The following is a 21,654-nucleotide window of genomic DNA, read 5'->3' on the forward strand; positions in this document are numbered from 1 at the left end:
CCCTCATCCCTTGTTATCTGTCACTTGTACTTGAGGAAATAATCCCTGCGCAAGCATAGTCACAGTTGCTCTGTGAAGGAGACCCATTCTGAGACATGCGTAACTATGCCATCTCATTGTTATATATCTAAGACAACTACAGCATTACTAGGAGATACAATCTTTTAGGACCACTATCTCCATATGTGATCCATCATTGACCAAAATGTCATTATACACCAATAAGACTCTGTTGGGAAACTTGAAAACTGTTAAAAAAAAAAATTGTTGATTATTTTAGACCAGTATTTATCATGTCTAATGATAGAATGTAATTAAGTTGTCAAAAACAAGTTTTGAGACAATTGCTTAAACAAATTGGGACTCTTGATTTCTAACATACCTTGCTGTACAGTGTTATGTATTTATGCATTGGTTGTACAGGGCCTGTATATGCTTTTGTGCCAGTCTTTGTTTGAGATTCTGAATACAGCTGTTACCTTTCTTCCAAATAAACCTGATCTATATATTCAATTTTGTATAAAAGTTTATTGTAGAAACACCAAGGATGCCTGATCTAGGGGACATAACCCACTGTTTCTCATATTGTTTTTATATCCATTACTGGATGATGAAATTAATATTTGAATCATGAGCAGCGTTTAAAAATGACTAGAATATGAAGTATATGACAGTTATATGGCTCATGTTGTAGTTAGATTTTGCTTCATGAAAAATGTTATTGAATTTATATTTACATTAGTAATAATGGCAGTGTAAGTGTATTTCTTACAGTTGGTCAAAATATAAAAAAATACTAAGATCATGAAACCCACAGTTTCAGCAGTCTGTGCTTCTCATGTGCAGTGGTGCTGGTGCCTGGATTTCAGACTTATAGACCTAGTACCCATTCACAGTTTTTGGCACTGCTGGTTTGCTAGTTATGTAGTTGCCAACTATGTTCTGCCTCTGTTGATAACTTTTGCTCTCATCTGTTGTCCATGTTGAAAATCTGGCTACTTATCTAAACTACTATCTCTTTAATTTTACTCCATTTGAAAATTTACTTAAACTTGTTAATTCAGATGAACATATTTGACAATTAACACAGTTCCTTGACCTTCTAAAAGATGTGTGTGTGTGTGTGTGTGCGTGTGTGTATATACATACATAAATACATACATATATCCCTTATGCTAGATGCTTGAGGTGAAATGTGTTTCATGTTTTGAATTAATTTGAACTTTGAAATATTTTCATATATGTAATGTGCCACCTTGGGAATGGGACCCAAGTTTAATAATGAAATTCTTATGTTTCACAAATACCTTATACATATAGCCAGAAAGCATTTATACATTTTTAATAATTTTATAATTTCTTGAAGTGAGATTCTCCATTTGTGGTATTATTTTGACACTCAAAGGTTTTAGATTTTGGAGGGCTATGGATTTTAAATTTTCATATTTCAGATAGTTCACATGTCAACTTGTCTTGAATTTACCACCAAAGAAAATTTTATTTATTGGGAGCCTGCTGTATATTAAACACTTGGATAAGAAATTTAGATGAATTACTGTTTAACTTTTGCAACAGGGGTTGGGTCCCCAGTGAGGAAACCAAAATACAAAACCTGACAACAGTAACTCTTGTAACAACCTCGTGATAAAATTTTCATCACTGCACTTTTACACAGAAGGAAAGTGAGACTTATTGCAGGAACAATGATTTGCCTGTGGTTACATGGAGAAGAGTAAACTTGGGATTTGAAAACAAACTTTCTGACCTCTGAAGTCTGCCTTGTTTCTTGACTTTTGCCTTGGATTTACTTAGATCTTATGTAGTTAAAGATTATTCCCTAGTTTTATTTTTTTAGTTGTTTGCACACATGCATTTGTGTACCTGTGTGTTTCTGTGGGTGCCAAGACCTCTTGCCACTGCAAACGAATGGCAGCACATATGCCATAGTCTGCATTTGGCTTTATGTGGATACTGAAGAATTAAACCCAGGCCGGAAGGCTTTGTATACTAGTACTTTTAACTGCTGAGCCATCTCTCCAGTTTCTTTACCTTAGGTTTTCTTTTCAAGTAGATTCTTGTATTAACCTCATCCATAATATCGTGTTTAGAATTATTAATTTTGTATGTGTAAAGCAAAATGGCTGAGCAGTCATTTTAATTTTATTGATTTTTCTTTGTTTTCTCTTCTTCATAGACTATCTGTCAAAAAACACCTAAGGACTCTCCAAAGTATGAAGTTTGCAAACGGGCCTTAAAGGAAGTAAGCAAGGTAACAGCTTATCAAGGAAACAGTAAACCAGTAGAACCCTTGAATGAATATGTTTGTATTTGATGCACAACATGGGTAAATGCTTACAGCCATCCACACAGCACTTGTTAGGTAGTTGGAAAACAGAATAACATTTGCTGTACTCAAGTGAAATTAGTATTTTTACTATTTTTGGACAGTTTTTGTGCTATGAGCTTATAGAGATGATCTCATTTTTGAATGCATGACTAGCCCTTTGCTCATTTTCTCCTTTAACAAATATTTATTTATTTATTTTTTAAACTATTATGAAAGCTTTAATTTTTTTAAAAATTATTTTATTTATTTATTTGACAGTGCCAGAGAGAGAAAGAGGCAGAGAGAGATAGCTAGAGAATGGGCATGCCAGAGCCTCCAGCCACTGCAAACGAACTCCAGATTCGTGTGCCCCCTTGTGCATCTGGCTAATGTGGGTCCTGGGGAGTCCAGCCTCAAACTGGGGACCTTAGGCTTCACAGGCAAGTGCTTAACCGCTAAGCCATTTCTCCAGCCTAACAAATATTTATTGAGTATCAACTGCTGTACCAGGCATGATGCCAGCTTGAGAAAAGTTGGTGGTAAATAAGACAGATGTGGTTACGATACTTATCATATGTGTAGTGTAAAGAGGAAGGCAGACATTCAATAGGATTACAATAAGGGGTGGTGAATGATAAGACAAGGAAGTACAGAGTGGTGTTTAAGCAGAGATCTATAGCAAGAGCAGCTGTAAAACTAAGGAATGGAGGAGAATGTCTCAGGTGTTTGTAGTGACCCAAATACAAGTTAGAGAATTTGAAGGATTCCGTCTGAGGGAGAAGGTTCTGAGGAGCCCTGTCAACACATTGGGGAATTGAGAACTTAATTTTAATATGATGTAGAAGCTATAGATTCATGTATTATAAATACAACAATGTGGGTAGAATCAGTTACAGTTTGATTATAAGGTAGGCAAAAAATGAGTAACCTGTAGGAAGATGAAGAAAAATATTATGTATGTATGTATGTATGTGTATGGTAAGTTTGGAGATTGTCTGGATGAGCACATTTATGGATAGGCAGAAAAGAAATTTAATCCTTGGCTTGGACAGCTGAGGAGATACTCATATTTCTCACTATCACAGAAACAAAGGCAGATGTTGTGTTTTGGACACACATGCATGTTGGACAAACTAGGAGCTCTAAGGAGAGACCCAAGTTAGAGACATGGATTTGGTAATAGCCATCATATAGGCTATGTTTGATGTGAGTGAAAAGATAAAGAGGACCATGTCAAACCAGACATCTAGATGCTCCTAAGTGCCCATCACTGAAGTAGACTTAAAATGCTCCCAGCATGGCTCAGGGAATCTTACGGAAGAGGGAGCAGAAAGATTGTTAGAGTCACAAGTTGGGACATTTTCCATAGACATTGCCTCTCCCACAATACTGACTGCTGGCCCACAATGCATTACCCATAATACCCATGGGGTTGACCTGCATCTCCAATGAGGAAGGCCTCTTCAGAAAAGAGGAATGGAGGAAGGAAAGGATGGTACCAACATGTGAGGTTTACATACAAAATATGTCCATAACTAATAATAAAAAATAAAATATACATTAAAAAAGAATAGAAAAATGTGGAAATGTTTAGTTACTATTAGGAATAGGTACCTGAGGAAACAATAAAAAGTATAGACATTCTTGAGGATACCATCTGAACAAGGGGCATAGATCCATCATGACCTGAAGGTTTCTAGATCTCCTTTTGCTTACTTATATATGAATGTGCTATTTCACTTTATTTTTTTCATTAACTTTAAGTAGATTCCCTATCCTCATTACCAACAATAACAATTACAACATCATAGATATTTTGGGTTACTATTTTTTCCCTTCCACATCCTCACCAGGCCCAACCCTGCTTAACATTCAAGATCAGATGAAACGGAGCATTCAGGGATATATGGGCACAGACCAATTTGTTTCTCCAACGTGCATTTTGTATTAAAATCAGTGTATCAGCAGGCCACTGAAATTCATCTCTTGTCTCATAAGTGGTTCCACTTATGCTCCCAGGGGAACATGTGTGAAGAAATAGCCTCATAAGTGTGAAGTTACTTAAGGTTCTTCCATTAATGGGTCTCTTCTGAGAACTGCAAATCCTGTCTAGAGGAATAGGAGATCAGAGGGCCTTTCAGTAAAGTGACAAGACTTCTTGCCTCAGACATGAAAGAGACTGAGTTTCTTGTGTTCTTAATGAGAAATTGCAAAATAAGAATCCAAATGAAAGAGAAATGAAGAAGGTAGTAGGAATTAGCTGTTGAATTCAACTGAGACTGCCATTTAATTTTTTTTACATGTTTACATCACAAAATGTGTGGGCTGCTCTGTTCCTTCAGGCATCTTGGGTCCATGTTATTTGATGCTGGTCCATAAGATGTGCTGTTCCTATTTCGTGAATGTCAGGATTATTTGAGCTGTCTAGTATTATAAAGGAACTGAAATAATTATTATATTCCTCTTGGGGACTACTCTTTTTATTTGTGTCAGTTATTGATAGGTTTTTGTAGACTCTGGTACCAATATTTCAAACAGAGAGAGTGTATATAGAACATTTGTAGTTCATAATTGAATGTAGAATTTCACTTGTTTGCTTTACCTGAAATCAAAGAAGTAGGACTTTATTAGTATTTTATATTAGAGAATTAAATTTGAGGTGTCAAGGCCTAAGATTTTAGAACTTGAGTTTTTTAAAATCCCTTTGTAAATCTCATTCATGTGGAAAAACTGACTGATATCTTCTAGATAGTTAAAATGCTCATGAAGTTTATTTGTATAATATAAATAATTCTTAATAGTGAAATTACTCATTCATTTTGCTGAAAAGACTGACTGACAACTTTAATGATTTTACAAAGACTCATTGCCCCAATTGAAACAACTCAGACAGCAAGAATGATGTTTCTAGTGTAAACGGAAAGTGTGTTCCTCCCTTATTTTCTGTTAATTTTGGGTGCTAGAGGATGACAGATCCCAGGGAATCTGAAGGTTATGCTTGTCTAGGGCGCCTGCTGAGCTTGGAGTTATGGTGAAAGGGCGGTGTTTTATAACAAGTGAACTTTCTGCTGTGTTCTCCTGCTGGTTTTCTTATTGAATGAGAATATCTTTTTAATTTTCGCTGTTCAAAATTCTGCCTATGTTTGGAATATGATGTTAGAAATTTTCCTCTTGGAAGCAAATATTCGGGCAGACTGGCTTCAACCTTGTAATATTGCTTCATCCACTAATGGATAAATAAATGTGTATCTCTTAACACTGAGAGATGTCTAAACTGTGTTGTACATTGAATAAAATTTAGTTACAGAACACATATACTGTAAGATCTAAATAATTAGTAAAGTATATTTATATACCTGTGAAAGTATATAATAATCCCAGAATCATATTTCAAATTTTCAACAACAGGAGCTGGCTAAGTGATTAAATGCTCTTAATTTGCAAGCTTGCTGACTAGAGTACAGATCCCCAGCACCCATTTAAAGCCAGATGCAGCGTGACACATGCATGTGTAATCACAGTGCACCTACAGTGAAGGGAGTCAGAATCAGGAGAATCCTGGAACTCACGGACCAGTTCATTTGGCCATGGCTCTAACCAAGTGGAAGGAGAGGACTAAGACCTTGAGGTTGTCCTTTGACCTTCACACATAAGTTATGACATGTGCATGCATGTACACACACACACACACACACACACACACACACAAAACAACAACAATAATGTTTGAAAGTTCAATTATAGTTTAAGGGGAAAGGAATGTGAAAGAAAAAATAAGGCTTCATTTTTCACTTTTAATATTGATGTGAGTATATTTTTAAAGTGAATAAAGTACTGAATATACATTGCAGAAAATTTCAACAATAAAGTACACCAATAAATGTGTCATACATTCAAAAAAGACATATGCTGTTCTCTTGGGAACCCTTCTTTTGGTTTGTATTCCAAAGCTAGCAGATATTGAATGTACAGAATTGTCTCATGGCTGTCACTGAACAGCATCTTACAGTTATGAGTGTGACCCTCTGATTATTTCTAAAGGTGAATTTCTGGATGTGAGTTTTGGGAAGAAAACTAAAAGAACATTTAAAAGGCCCTGTACAGGATTACAAAGTATCTTTCTGAAAGGCTGCTCCACGCCCATAATCGCCAGTGTCTGAAGCTGTTGAACCTTGTTCTGTGAACTTCCTGAACCCAAACCCCCCCACCCCCAGGTAGGGTCTCACTCTAGCCCAGGCTGAGCTGCCTCCAGAGTGTTGGGATTAAAGGCGTGTACCACCATGTCAAGCTCCAAATACTTTCTTAACTGGGAATTTGATTAATGATTTTTAAATTTTCACTTATATTTCTTTTCCTTTTTTTTTTTTTTTTGAAGCAAGGCTAACAGACTGCCTTTTTTTTTTTTTTATGCAAGAGTGACAGAGAGGACGTGCCTGGGTCTCCAGCCACTGCAATCAAACTCCATATGCATGCACCCCTTTGTGCACATGTGTGACCTTGCATGCTCATGTCACTGGCTTACATGGGACTTGGAGAGTAAAGCATGAGTCCTTAGGCTTTGCAGGCAAGTGCCTTAATTGCTAAGACATCTCTCCAGCCCTTCACTTATATTTGGCACTGAAATTCCCCCTCCATATATGTTAGGCCTAAAACAAAAGATTCAGTGAACCAAATTTAATAAAGTTTTGACAGATGATGAAGGAAGGTCTGGGTTTAATATTCTGAGGTATATTTTAATAAAACAGCAGGGCACACACATCCAAGTTAGTGCTTGTCCCTTTTCAACATTCAACATAGGCATTAAAATGGGCTCTATTGATAATGACATTTCTTAAGACACTTGGGAATATTTTTGTATTTTTTCAGACTTATTTTTTAAAAAATATTTTATTTATTTATTTGAGAGAGAGAAAGAGGCAGATAGAGAGAGCATGGGTTCACCAGGGCATATAGCTACTGCAAACAAACTCCAAACACATGTGCTATTTTGTGCATCTGGCTTTATGTGGGTGCTGGAAAATTCAACCTTGGTCTTTTAGCTTTGTCAGCAAGTGTCTTAACCACTAAACAATCTCTCCAGCCCCCTTGTGTGTTTTTTATATGCATTTTATGCCACCTTTAGTTTCTTCTGCATTTCCCCAGTGGTGGCCTGACTCTATCTTTGTTGATTAAGTTGCCATTTTAAAATTTAAGAAATAAGACAATAATCTGAACTTTATATTGGCATTTTTATTTCATTTTAAAAAGTGGTAACTAAAGAAATTCTTACTTATTTTTTTTTTAAGTAGGTTATAAGCTAGCTTTACCCATGCAGGGCAGGGTATGTTAGATGCTGTCCTGGCCCTAGGCCAACAAATATGGAAATTTCAGTTTCTGCTCCCCTGTCTTCTTGTAAGTTAATTCCTGAAAGTTAAGTAGGGAAAATAAATCTAGATAAGGAGTCGGACAGCTTGGGTGGCTGGAAATACACAGAAGTGTAAAGGCAGAATAGGCCCACCCATCAGGGAGCACTTGGGCCTGAGGTGGAATAGTGTGAGGTAGGACCAATTAAGTGAGAGCTATCCTGTCCCTTATAAGACCACTAATTCCATCCATAATGCCCTACCCTTAGGACCTAACCACCTACAAAAGCTCCTACCTCCGTACACCATCCATTGTACTGAAGGCTATGATTTCAAAGTAGGAACACCAAATATTTCAGTACATAGAAACTGGTAAGTGAAAAAGGGTCACAGAGAAGCATAAAATGATCCATTCCCCAAAATAAAAAGAAATGTTTTACCAAGACACATATGTATTCATGTGTTCATATAAGTATGGTGGAAAATAGACAGAGAGAGAGAGAATGTCAGTCTATAATCTGACATGTTTCCATTTACTTCTTTTAATTTTTTTTAAAAAATTTTATTTATTTATTTGAGAGAGAGAGAATGGATGCACCAGGGTCTCCAGCCACTGCAAACGAACTCCAGACACGTGTGTGCCCCCTTGTGCATCTGGCTAACATGGGCCTTGGGGAATCGAGCCTTGAACTGGGATCCTTACACTTTACAGACAGTGTTTAACCACTAAGCCATCTCTGCAGCCCTCCATTTACTTCTAAGGAGGGATTAGGTCAGGACTTGTGTAGCTTGTTTTATTTAGTTCTTCATATAATACTTTATTTACTTATTTACAGTGGACCTGTATTATTTGTCTGACAAAGCAGTAACATTAAAAATAAAATTTCTAGACTTTATTTTTAAAAAATTTTTAAAAATTTATTTATGAGAGAGAGGCAGATAGAGAATGGGCATGCCAGGGCCTCCAGCTATTGCAAATGAACTTTAGACTCATGAGCCACCTTCTGCATCTAGCTTATATGGGTCCGGGAAATCGAACCTGAGTTCTTAGGTTTTGCAAGCAAGTGCCAGTACTGCTAAACCATCTTTCCATCCTCAGCTTTATTTTTAGTAACCATATTTGTCTTATGGACAGTGAACTTCATGTGAACATTTTTTTTTCATATTTTCCAAGTTTCTAGTTAATAAAAAAATAAAGATATTAAGTTTTTTTGATGCAGACCAATGGACTAAATGTCAATTAGGCATATATGAATGGATTGTGAATATATTTCCATGCAGATAACTGCACTTCCTTTAGCTTGGCCATCTTTGAAGAGTCATTAACCCCTCTGAAAGCTTCTCTCTCTCAGCAGCCTTTTTATGGTCCCATGCTTTGCACATAGCATTTGGCTAAGATTTTGCCTTTGTACTTGGAAGTCTCCTCCCTGATGCTCCAGCCTGGATGTGTAGAGGGCTGAGGCTTGCCCTGGGATTGGGTGGGGTCCTGTAGGTAAAGGTGACAACAAAGAGGACAGAACTAAGGAACAGAAATGGCCAGAGACCTAAAGTGTGTGATGAACCCCTATGTGGAGGGTGTGTTGGGATAATAGCCACAGTGGAAAGGTGCCCCTGAAAGTCTTTAAGGCCCTCCCTTCCCCTCCTTGTCTTCATAATCTGATCACACACATTCTAACTGGGCAGTACTCTACTGTTTAAACTGGGAATTTATTAATGATCAGAAGTGAGTCTCTCATTAGGACTGGGGAGATTACTCAGTGGGTAAAGTGCTTTCCATGTAAGTATGAGGACCTGAGTTTATATCCTCAGAACCCCCATGAACACATGTCAAGTGTGGTAATGCATGCCTATAACCCCAGATTTGGGGAGGCAGAGACCAGGAAGACTTGGGATATCTGGGTTCACTGGCTAGCTAGTCTAGCTAAATTGCAAACTGTAAGTTCAATGTAGATCCCTATCCCAAAGAATAAGGGAGGGGACTGAAGAAGAGCCTGCAGTCAACATCTGGCCTCCACACTCACGTGTGTACCTGTAGATGTGCAGGCACACATTAGACATGTGTGTACACACACACACACACGAACACACACACCCGTTTCCTGGGAGAGATCTGATTTTCAAAGTGAAGTTTCACTCTAGGCCCTCACAATGCCCCTTATTCTGTGTTCCCAGTTGGTTCGTCTGTGCAATGAAGGTGCCCGGAAGATGGAAAGGACGGAGATGATGTACACAATTAACTCTCAGCTGGAATTCAAAATTAAGGTACCATACTGCCTGTGTTTGCTACTGCTTTTTCTTAAATCATATCTGGGTAGAGAAACTTATGGGCAACAAAGTACGTGGGAATTTTCAAAGAAGAAATTCATCTAGGGGGCCCTGGCAAGAGGCACAGCGTGTGCCTCACTTACTTAGTGACCTCCTCCAGGGCATGACATCACATGTTACTTAAGAGGTACATAAATATGTGTTTTTCCAGGAGGACATCAAACTTGGAAGAAAAGTTAAAATAGAATTTTAGAGTTGAAAATGGAGATTTTTCAGATTTCAGATTTCTGGCATAGCATGAGGTAGGCCAGAGTGTTCTCCTGAACCAGATGACACTCCTTTGGTTTTTTATAGAAAAGGTTGTTAATGGACAGTTCTTTTTTTTTTTTTTTCAAGTTCTTCTAACCCCATACTCACTGATGACAGAACAAATGGAGAAACAGAAAATGATAGCCAATGACACATCTAGGTCATGACCAGTTCTGTGTTGGAGTTCTTAATTGGCTATGCTTATGGTTGTGATTGTTATATAGCACAAATTTAATTAGGCTACTTAACATCCACTATACTGTCCTAGTAAAAGTGTTCTTGTCTTACACAGTGGGTTCACAGTGATCAACATTAGATGGTACTCTTCATTGTTTGATGGTACTTTTCAGAAGGTAGACCCATATAGTGACATCCTTTTATTTCCTAAATAAGAAAATGAATCTCAGAAAGTAATAACCAACTGCCACTCAACTAGAGGAAGTGAAATGATTTAGGTGTGCATCCCTGATTCCTAAAGGGTTAATTCACACCACTTAAAAATATCATTTAGTACAGCTTAAGCTGTTAAATATCACCCTAACATAATATTGAGCATTTCCTTTCAGTTCATTTTCAAGTTGAGAAAACCGAAGTTCAAAGAACTTAATGCTTTGTCTAGGCACATGCATTCTTACAATTGAGCATTTTTGTGGAATGAGGTAGGAAAAGCAGAAACATGCCCCCTGCTTCAGGGAGGTAACAGTTTAGTAGAACACTGCTGATAATCCCAGGAGCCAGTGAAGGCCACATGGAGTGTTGGGGTTATTAGCAATGACTGCTCTGAGTTGGAGAGCTCAGAGAAACCAAACAGGACTTTATAGGAGAGGTATGTTCAAGCTGAGTCATGAAAAGTGAGTTAGAATGATCTTCTAGGAATGACAAACAGGTTCAGTTGTGTAGGGTATGGCTTCACTTCTGTGGCCCAGGAATTGTAAGCATGTGGTGTGAGGTCTCTTGAGGAGAGAGGCACCTTAAGCAGCTCATGTGGATGTTCATAGTGCCAAGATGACGACCTGATGAACAAAACTCATTTGAGCACCACTATAAAGTTCTAAGGGAAGGTACACAATCAAATGTATATTTGGAAAAGATAATTCCAGCAATGTAAGAAAGGCCTTTCTAGCTTACTACAAATCTAGAAATCACTGCAGGAAAATACACTAATTTTGTTTGTGTGAAAAATTTAAATACTCTTTATCCAGGAACAAATAAAGAACATAAAACATCAAAAGGCAAATAGTAAACTGGGAAAAATGTCACAACTCACATGTAGACAGTTAATATACACTTTTACACACAGGTATTTATACAGTGTTTAACAGAAGATTCAGCAATGTAAATATTGATCAGAGGACTGAACAGGGTCTAGAGAGATGGCTCAGTGGCTGAAGACACTTAAGTGGCTCAAGGTGCTCATGTGCAACCCTTCTGGCCTAGGTTCTATTCCCCAGTACCCACATAAAGCCAGAGCGCAAAGTGGTGCATGTGTCTGGAGTTCATTTGCAGTGGCAAAAGGCCTGGGTACACCTATACACACACTCTTTCTGTCTTATAAGTAAATTAAATATTTAATAACAAAACAGAAGAACTGAATAGCACAGAAAGTAATATACACGACTCAACTTTGGGGAGAAAGGATGTTTGAAAATTTTAGGTACCTAGAGAAGCTAACATATATTATTAAGTTAAGAAAATAAGATTTAGATGTAAAACAAAAATTTCTCTGCATAAGAACTCTATGATAAAGCACAGAAGGACTTAGTATCTGTCGTTCCCTATAAGGGTAATAGTCAGTAGCAACAAGTGTGATATGAGAGACCTTGAGGAGGCTTTTCACTCTGTATTTGTAACACTAGATTTTTGTTTTCAAAAGAAGTGCAGCCATATTCAAAATCACTGTAGTTTTATCTGGATAGGTGAAAATTTAGTATTTCCTGCTTTCCTTATATGTATGGTGTATGTACATGTGTGTGCAGGTACACCTGCCCCAAGCTCACATATGTTCAGGCCAGAGGAAGACATTGGCTGTCTTCAATCACTCTTCCATTTTATTTTCTTGATACAAAGACTCACCAAACCTGTAGTTCTGCTTTTAGTTTAGACTGGCTCACCAGGGATGCTTCTGTCTCTGCTTCTCTTAAGAAAGGGTGGCCACTCCTGGTTTTAACGTGGACACTAGGAATTGAACTCAGGTCCTCATCCTTGGGTAGCAAGTACTCTTTCTCACTGAGCTACCTCCCCTGCTCTGAAACTTAGTGTTTTCTTTGTGGAACATGTGAAGGCCATAACATTCAATCTGCTTTGTAAACAATGAAACCAAAAACTCCCTACCTCCTAAAGTACTGTCCTAGGGTTGAGTGCATGCTGGAACTTATCCATAAATCTCCTTGCTTCATCCAGAAGGGTTGCATGCAATGGCCCACAGACTTGTCTCTAGTAGATGCAGCCCTGGGAGGACTTAACCTGACGTGTGTCTTGGTACTGACTTCTATGCATGCTGTCTAAGCCATCCCTCTCTCTGCTGACCTTTCAGGTCTCAGCTGTTCCTATTAAATAATTGTCTGATTCAAGAGTTGGGGTCTGGAAAATCCACGAATTCCCTTAATAGCTAGTTTTGAGAAGTTTGGGTTTGGCGACAATATTTCATCTTCCCTTTTGAATTTGTATGATGAGTAGCTTTCTTTAAAAAGCCCTTGATCAAGTCTGAGAAACTGAGATCTCTCCTAAGCCTTTTCATTTCCTCACTTATATCCTCAGTATCTTTAACTATTTTTAATCACTGTTTCTAAAAAGAATGATATTTGGTTGCACCACATTAATATGCTTGTATTTTGTGTATCCAGGAACTTTTGTTTATTTTATGGATATAGATTTTTTTAAGTCAAATTTAGGCAATGAGCAGTTCTGGTAACTTTTTAAAAAAATCTTTGAAGGGTACAAATTATTCTGTGGTTTTGACAGTTTTCCAGTTGGCTTGTACAAAACTAAGCAAAGGAAAAACAGTATGTAATTCCCTGCATGCAGTCTTTTCTATGTGATTATGTTGGATTCCTTTGGAAGAAAGTTCATTCTTCTGGTCAGAAAGTGGCATGATGTTTTCAGACACAACTTACACAAAGGAAATCATCATAAACTTAAAAAGAGGTCTTCTCAAAATATGACTATGTATATAATCTCTAGCAAAACATAATTTGTGGGTTTTTCCTCCTAAAACCTCATTTTATAATTCATAAAATGAACATAGATGTTTATATTTGTCTCTTGGTAACTACAGTTATCTACATTTCTCTTAATGCTGATAGTCTACTTTGAGATATTTAAAATATCTAATAAGTTTTGTTACTAGTCTTTTCAGTTTTAAGTGACTACTTATTTTCTTTTACAGTTGAGAGTTAATAGAAGAATCATAACTTTGACCCAATTTTCTTGTTGAGTTTTAGTTTCATATTGGTGAATAAATAGGTATTTATTTTGAAAAATGAATTTCTACTTTTGCTTGACAAATGCATTGTATGTCTTTAATTACATTTTTCTTTTAAACTGGTAACATTCTGATGTATCCTATAAAATGAATCATCTGTGTGGCTGTAATTTTTTTACTTTACTTGCTTAGCTGTGGACACTGAGCTTTTCTCTCCTTGTAGCCTTTTCCTCTCGTCTCCTCTTCCCGGTGGTTGGTGAAAAGAGGTGAGCTGACAGCCTATGTGGAAGATACTGTGCTGTTCTCAAAGAGGACATCCAGACAGCAAGTATACTTTTTCCTCTTCAACGACGTGCTCATTGTCACTAAGAAGAAGAGGTGAGCCTTTGCCTGCTGATGCTGGCTCCTTGACCCAATTTAGAGTCCTGTAATTTCCCTTTCTGTCAGGGTAGTCATCCCTCAAAAGTGTGAGCATTAGATATATACTGCTTACAAATTAAATCTGTTTTTCATGTTCTTAAATTGCCAGTATAGTTGAGACTTGGATCATGACCAACCTCATAATACTAGCCAACCTCCACTGAGCTTTTATAACATGCAAATCTCTATTATGAGCACTTGACCCAGTCTTGTAATTCAGTTTTCTTGCCATCCCCAGAGAGGCAGCACCCTTACTGTGCCCACAGTGATTCTCAGACATCTTCTGTCATAGAGATTATGTATAAAATAGACCAAACACTGAAAATCAAGCTAGGGTGCTGTTCCAGTATTACTTGTGACTTAAAACCACTATTTTAATGTTTATTTTTCTAAGAAGTTTGCCCATGGCTAGACAAATGTTAACTATACTCCCCTTTGAAGGGAATAAAGTACATCAGGTGATTGGCAGAGTTGTGTTCTTCAGATTTCTGTTGTATTCATGCCCAACTCTACAGGGTGTCCAGGAGGAATGCCATAACCTGCTCTCTAGCATTTATTCTGTCAAGATGCACACACACTCCTCAGCTCTGCCATTCCCAAGGAACATTCTCTGTTATGTGATGCTATGAACCTGTGTGTAGGGCTGTAAAGCATTTCCTGCTGGGTCCCATAAATGCGGCATCTTTACCAGAACATAGACTTGGAACAAGTCTGGTGTGTATTTCCATGTATGAAGAACATGAGCTGAGTTGTCATACGATAAAGGACAAGGTTAACCTAGGGTACAATTTTGACAATAAAAGTATTATGAAAATGAAAAATGAATGTCCAAATTTATCATGAAAGGCATATTTCAATACTAATTTTGAGTTGCTGATTGTGGCTTGATAATTTAAACTGAAATGAAACAAAAACTGAGCTTTCTTTGGAATCACATTATGTTTATGATCTATGGATGAAAAAAGATGCTAGTAATTGTTTTCATACATGGGGGATAGACTTTCCATATCACCAAGGATGAAAATTTTTCTTTTTTAAAAATATTTTTATGTATTTGCAAACAAGGGAATGGGGGAGGAGGATGTGCCCACCAGGCCTCCCACCACTGTTAAGAAACTCCAGATATATGTACTACTTTTGCATCTGGCTCTATGTGGGTACTGGGGAACTGAACCCAGGCCATCAGGACTTGCAAGCAGGTACCTCCAACTGCTCAGTCACATTTCCAGCCCTGAAGTTATTTTTCTTAACTGAAGTAGTTAGTCTAATTATTCTACTAGCTGAATTTTTATAAATAAGAATTGGACATAAATTATATTTGTATTTCATGTTTTATGGCTGCCTATTAGGTAGCATGACATTTTTAAAGGTGGCATTTATAAAAGGGGAAGTTAAGTGAGAGTTAATATGTATGGCACTTCAAATGCCAGAAATCTTGATTTTTAACATCTTCCAACTGTTTAAATATTTCTTTTGTCTCAGTAGAACATAAACTTTATCTTTTGATTTGAATGAGGTTATGTTAACAGTATAAGCTAATTTTAAATATTAAAGTCATTTCTATTTTATGTTGACTCTGGTAACAATGAAAACATTAAGAGTACTACTTAATCTAGGATGGTGGTAATTTTATTCTTTAACTTACACAGAACTAGCCAATAAAGTAGACTTCTGAAAGGTAGAGTTAAGGTATACACTGCCTTACTAAATGGCCAACTTTATCCTCCATAGGGTTGGCATTAGTTTAATGTTGGCCATATTCATGTGCTCAGATGTATTTGAACTTGTGACCTTAAGGATAGAAGGAACAAGATGTACAGTTCCGATGAAGAGGGCAACCTGAGCACTTCATTTAATCTTTATAAAAATTGAGGTATTCTTGCCTATCAATAAGCTGATCCTATTTATAATGTCCTCTTAGCTAAGGAAACAATATCAGAGGCTTAATGTATTTATGATGTGAATCTGTGGCAAAAAGCTTGGTAAACAAGCTGGGTTGAAAATGTACAATATGCTCAGCCTTATTTACATGGCAGCTTCAAATGTTTTGCATGCCAGAGTCCACAGTGAAGGAGATAACACAGCATTGAGTCAGGCAATAATTAACGCTTGGCTACAAGGAGAGATAAGGGACCAGTACTTGTGCCAGCTTCTCTGGACTGATCCAACCACCCACTGCCTGTTTGCAGTTCCAGGGTCCAGGCAGGGAGGTTAGCTTCTGGATCTCCCATGGGTTTAAGCATAGGGAGGCTTCCTGGCTACCAGGAGTGGCTCCTGGGAGGATGCCGTTTCCCTCCTCTACTCCATGCTGGCACATGTGTAGCATCAAGCACATTTCCTAGCTTCTGAGTGTGTGGACTACTCTTGTGCTTATAGAGTGAGCTTGGCAATTAGTCTCAAACTGTCTTCAAAGACAGGATTTTTAATGTTTTCTTAGATTAGAAGAAAACGTAGACTTTGCTAGCTAATTTTATTAGTAGTCTGGTCTACCCAGCACAAGGGTGAAGGAGATACACACAGAGAAAAATCAGTTCCTACCAAACCAGATATCCAGACACAGAGGCTCCCAAGACCTCATCACTGAAGCAGACCTAAAATGAACCCAACATGGCTCAGGGAAATTTGCAGAAGAAGGGGTGGAAAGAATGTCAGAGCCACATGTTGGGTCATGATACACAGGGACATTGCCTCTTATCCATAACTGATGGCTAACTCTACAATGCATGACCCATATACCCCAACAAGAAGGGTTTCTGTGGAGTGGGGAGGACAGGGAGGAGGTTAACAATGGTACCAACTTGACTGTATTCACTGAGTACAAAACTAATAAAAAAAAAAAATAGTGCGATCTACCAAATCTCCAAAAGAATACATTTAGTTTGACTAGTTTTGATGATAGAGTCAAGATTTTGGCACTTGAAGTTGTGATTAGAATTGACTTAAGTACTTCTATAACGGACATCATCACCTTAGCAGCACAGACATTTGGGGCCTAATGATTCTTTGTTGTGTGTGTAGGGGTGCCATGTGTACTATAGCTTGTTTAAGCTGTCTGCCTGGTCTCTACTCACTGTTTTCCTAATAGCAGCTCCTCCCCCTGTGTCAAACCATCTCCAGATACTGCCTCAGGCCTCTGGGGTATGAAATTGCTCTCAGGTGAGTGACAGGCTAAGATAACTTTGTCTTTAAAATAGCAAGAGTATGGGCCACTATCTGACCTGAAACAGCAAGAATAGTAATATTATGTCATAAAAATAATGGGTTGTCAAGCAGTACTAATCTACAAGGAGTTTGTTTTTAAAGTAGCATTGAAAATACTAGGGCCTTTTAGAGAAGTATTTAAGCAGTAAAAATATTGACTTATCTCCCTCTTTCATACACACAACCAAAACACAAAATCAGAGAAATCGAGTGAGTTTAGAAAATTCTTTGTACCTTTTTTTTTCTTTAGGAAATTCACTACTGGAATGAATTTCAACTGCATCTGCACACAAGAGCAGGCAGGTAGATCGGGCCACTCAGGGCATTAGGCACAATACCAAAAGTCTACTCTGTATCTGTAACAGTGCATGAAATCATCTCCTGATTGGTTTCCATTTATTTTCTCAATTTGTTACACCTACATGATGTAGCCAGTATGCTTTTGAGCATTCTTTCTCGTTAGATCAGTGGTTAGCTTAACTATGCTGAGAGCGTATCTACATTGTGAGCACAGTTTCCAATCATAGCACTTGGGGTACGTGTGCAATATGTTGTTGAGTTATCTTTTCCATGTTACATATGAACGCTTAATGAGGAAAGAGGTAAAACTGGGTATGCTTAATCCAAAAATCTGAAATTCTTCCAAATCTAAAATTTTATGAGGGCTGCCAATTAAAAAGTTCTACATTGTGAAACATTATTTATTGATTTAATTTAATTCACAGTGTTATTAAAAATGGAGAGAGAATTCAGGCATGGTGGCATATGCCTTTAGTCCTAGCAGTCAGGAAGCAGAGATAGGAGGATTGCTATGAGTTTGAGGCCACCCTGAGAATACATAGTAAATTCCAGATCAGACTAGGCTAGAGAGAGACCCTACCTTGAAAGCAAAAACAAACAAACAAACAAACAAAAAATGGAGAGAGGGCTCAATGGATAAAGCACTTGCTGTGTTAGTGTGAATAGAGAGTTTGGATCCCCAGAAACCATTTGAAGCTGGACTTAGGAGTAACTGTCATCCCAGTGTACATATGGCAGGATAGGAGGCAGACATAGGAGCATCCCCTGAATGCTCATGGGCCAGCTAGCCTGGCACACACAGCAGCAAAATACTAAGAGATTCTGCCTCAAAAACTGACCCTCAGAGTTGTCCTCTGACCTCCACATGCACATTGCTGACACACCTATGGTTGCACTCAGACATATGAACCTGAACATGTGCACACACCCACACACCAAAAAATTATTGCTATAAAGTTACCTTCAGACTGAGTGAGCTATGTATATATGAAACAACAAGCTTCATGTTTAGACTTTGGCCCCATCCCCCAAAATATGTTGTTATGTAGATATAGATACTGCAGAATCTGAAAAAATTTGAAATCCCAAACACTTATTTCTGTGTGTTCATTGCTTCTTTCTTTCTTTCCTTGTAAATTTCTCCTCTCTCTGTCTCTCTGTCTTTCTATGTCCATTTTTGGGGGAGCATGTGGGAACCATGCTTTGCATGTTGAGGTCATTGTCCACCTTGTTTAAGGCTGGGTCTCTCGTTCTCTGCTGTGTATACCAGGCTAGCTGGCCTGCGAGTTTCTGGCGATTCTCCTTCTACCTCCCATCCTGCCATAGGATCACTGGAATTACAGATATGCCTGCCATGCCTGGTATTATGTAGATTCTGGGGATCCAAACTCAATTATGCAGCAAGTACTTACTTTTCCCTACTGAGTCATATTTCTAGCTCTCTGTACATTACTACTTGTTTTAATTCACCTAGAATATTTTCTCCTTTCCCTGTTGATATTGGGGAAAAGATATCTTAGGAATGTACACCGATTTTTGTTTGTTTTGAAAAGCCTTTGTTTCAAACTTCACTAAAATTTTTTATTAAGTGTTTTATAGTTTTATTACATACAGGAGGAAACTAGAGTTAGTCCCACAATGTACTATCAAGTTCATTCCTACCTTTAGCTAATTTAACATGAGAATCTAAGGAAGAGTTTCTCTCTTTCACAGCATTTCCTTCTCGAAGACATCTAGGACAGATTTCTTACTTCTTGATATCTGTTGCGTAGATACCATGTTATATGGACATGAATGGAGCTCTGTCTAGTACAGGAAGAGCTTTCTGTGGTAGAATATGACTGGGCCATCATCATAAGATCAGGGTCTTGTGTCAGAACTTGGATTTTATTGTCTGAATACCTTGTGGTTGAAGGTTGTGTGGGGTCCCTGAAAGGGCCCTGGCCAGGATTCATCTCATTTTTAATTTTTACGTGGGAATGCCCTTCCTATTATAGAAAACTGAAGACACCTGTCATTGTCTTTCCTCCTTTGCAAAATAAACTCCTTCCTCGGGAAAACAAGCTTAAGAATGTCTTAGATAAAAGAGGAAGTAAAACTGATTCATAGCTCTTTTGTTCCTTGGTTATGGTTCACTCTTTGAGCATTTGGTCTTATATTTAAGATGGTGAGATGGCCTGGGAAAGAAATGAAAGAATCGTTTTCTTTTCCCTCTCTTCCCTTTATTGATCTTCAGTGCTCTACACATTGTGGGTCACTGACCGTCCTTTTGGGTGGCAGATAATAACATCAGAAGCTTTTCTTACCAACAGACATGATCCTCATCTATTCTTTTTGTTATCCTGACAATGAAACAGGAAACATGTGGCATGTTTGTTAGTCTTGAGAACTATTTTGAGGAATGGGGCAGTAACGTTGTTTGAAATCTGTTTTTGTGTAAATATGTGCTTTGTTTTACTAGTTGGAACCCTTGGCAAGTTGAACATTTCTTGGCATGGGTATTTAGTTAGAATTCTGCTTAGACCACTTGCCCTTTTGCAAAAAATATTATCAAGGTTTTAACAAAAAAACAGGCAATTTAAATAAATGTTTTATAGTAGGGAAATAAAAAATCATAACTAACATTTTGTGAGTATTGCTGTAAGCCACACATGAGTTTTCTACAAAGCAAGATAATAAAATATTATCTAATTTAGTCTCCATAACAATCCAATGGCATTGGTGTTGTCCCCATTTTATAGATGAGAGAACTGAAACACAGATAGGATCAGTCACTTGCTTGAGTTCACAAAGCAAAGGAGTGACAGGATTAATTCATATCACCTTGAATCAAGTCTGTGGCCTTACTTGGTATGCTGAACTTCATGAATTTTTAAAAAGTCCATAAAATTTACTGGGTAATATAGCCCTAAAACAAGCTTTAAACATAAAATGACTCTCAATCAGGTGGATAAGTATTTTAATCCTTTACTTGAAATAAATTTCAGCAGGGTCCAATATCTTCTATCTCAGCAATGTTTGACCAGAGTGTTTTCATCCCAGTTAAGCACAACATAAGTTTGGGGACTTTGAGGACATGTTTTTGGAAGGGCAGAGGAATAGTTCTCATGTGTGTCCCCGAGGAAAGCAGGAAGAATTTCTTTTGGTATCACAAACTCCCATGCACTCCTGGGAGAGTCACAGAGCCATGAAATCCATGAGAGAAAAGCCAGTGGGTGGAGAATGGCTCTGAGGAAGGAAGTCTGGGGAATGTCACAGATGGCATTAGGAGGAGGTCGAGTTTCAGGATACTGCAGGTGCTCACCATCATTGCATTCCATGCAGACTTCCAGAAGAAATTGATGGTGACAACAGGGCACTGATCTGGTGGACTGGTGGGCCATAGTGACCTTGGGAGCCATTTCACTGGCCTGCATGCACAAGGGACTGAGTAAATGCATAGGCAGCTGCTAACTCAGAAGACTTTTGCCTTGGCATCAGTAGTCTGTTTTTCTCACCCCTGCCCCCTTGACAGTGGTTATGTAAATTTTTAAATAGAGTTTACAGGAAGGGAATAGGTGAAAATATTCCTTGTTCCTATCCTGAGAATATATGCTAGAAATCATTGTGCATTGTTTGTGATAAATCTCAATGGCATTTTTCTTTTAAATTCAGCTCTTACAAAAGGAAGAATAGGAAATGTTGCTTAGGCTCCACCTTATAGGTTTGGGCTAAAGAAAAGTTCTAAAACTGTACAAGTGTGATATGTAAGTTCTGACCCAGGGCTAAGAGCAGTGGGAAAGCTGCCCCTTACCAAATAAATACTCCTTCTCCTTGCCTTCACAACACTGTCTTTGCTTCATCCTCTTATGTCCATCTTGACCAACCAGCCTTCTTCCCCTTCCTGCCAATCTTTGTAAGTACCTTGGGAGCTTGCCAACATAATTAAAGTGGGCACCCTTCCTCAGGTACATGCATACTTAAAAGGTGGGCCTGACCTGTTCCACCATTCTCCGCTTCACAGCTCTTACATTCTGGAGCTCAGTTGAAGGAGTCTTAAGGAATGAGATTGTGATGCAGATGTTAAAACA

The 21,654-nt window shown here is 38.0% G+C and overlaps 1 protein-coding gene across 1 annotated transcript in view; it reads left to right on the top strand.

Annotated features, from left to right (window-relative positions):
• Positions 1-21,654, top strand: part of Arhgef26 (Rho guanine nucleotide exchange factor 26) — a 107,674-nt gene that overhangs the window by 63,334 nt on the left and 22,686 nt on the right. Inside the window, exons 8-10 of the mRNA XM_004655927.2 lie at positions 2,195-2,269; positions 9,841-9,930; positions 13,887-14,041. Coding sequence (XP_004655984.2) covers positions 2,195-2,269; positions 9,841-9,930; positions 13,887-14,041 — 320 coding nt within the window. The remainder of the gene's footprint in view (positions 1-2,194; positions 2,270-9,840; positions 9,931-13,886; positions 14,042-21,654) is intronic.

Source organism: Jaculus jaculus, chromosome 12, assembly GCF_020740685.1.
Source record: "Jaculus jaculus isolate mJacJac1 chromosome 12, mJacJac1.mat.Y.cur, whole genome shotgun sequence".
In the NCBI taxonomy this organism is placed as follows: domain Eukaryota; kingdom Metazoa; phylum Chordata; class Mammalia; order Rodentia; family Dipodidae; genus Jaculus; species Jaculus jaculus.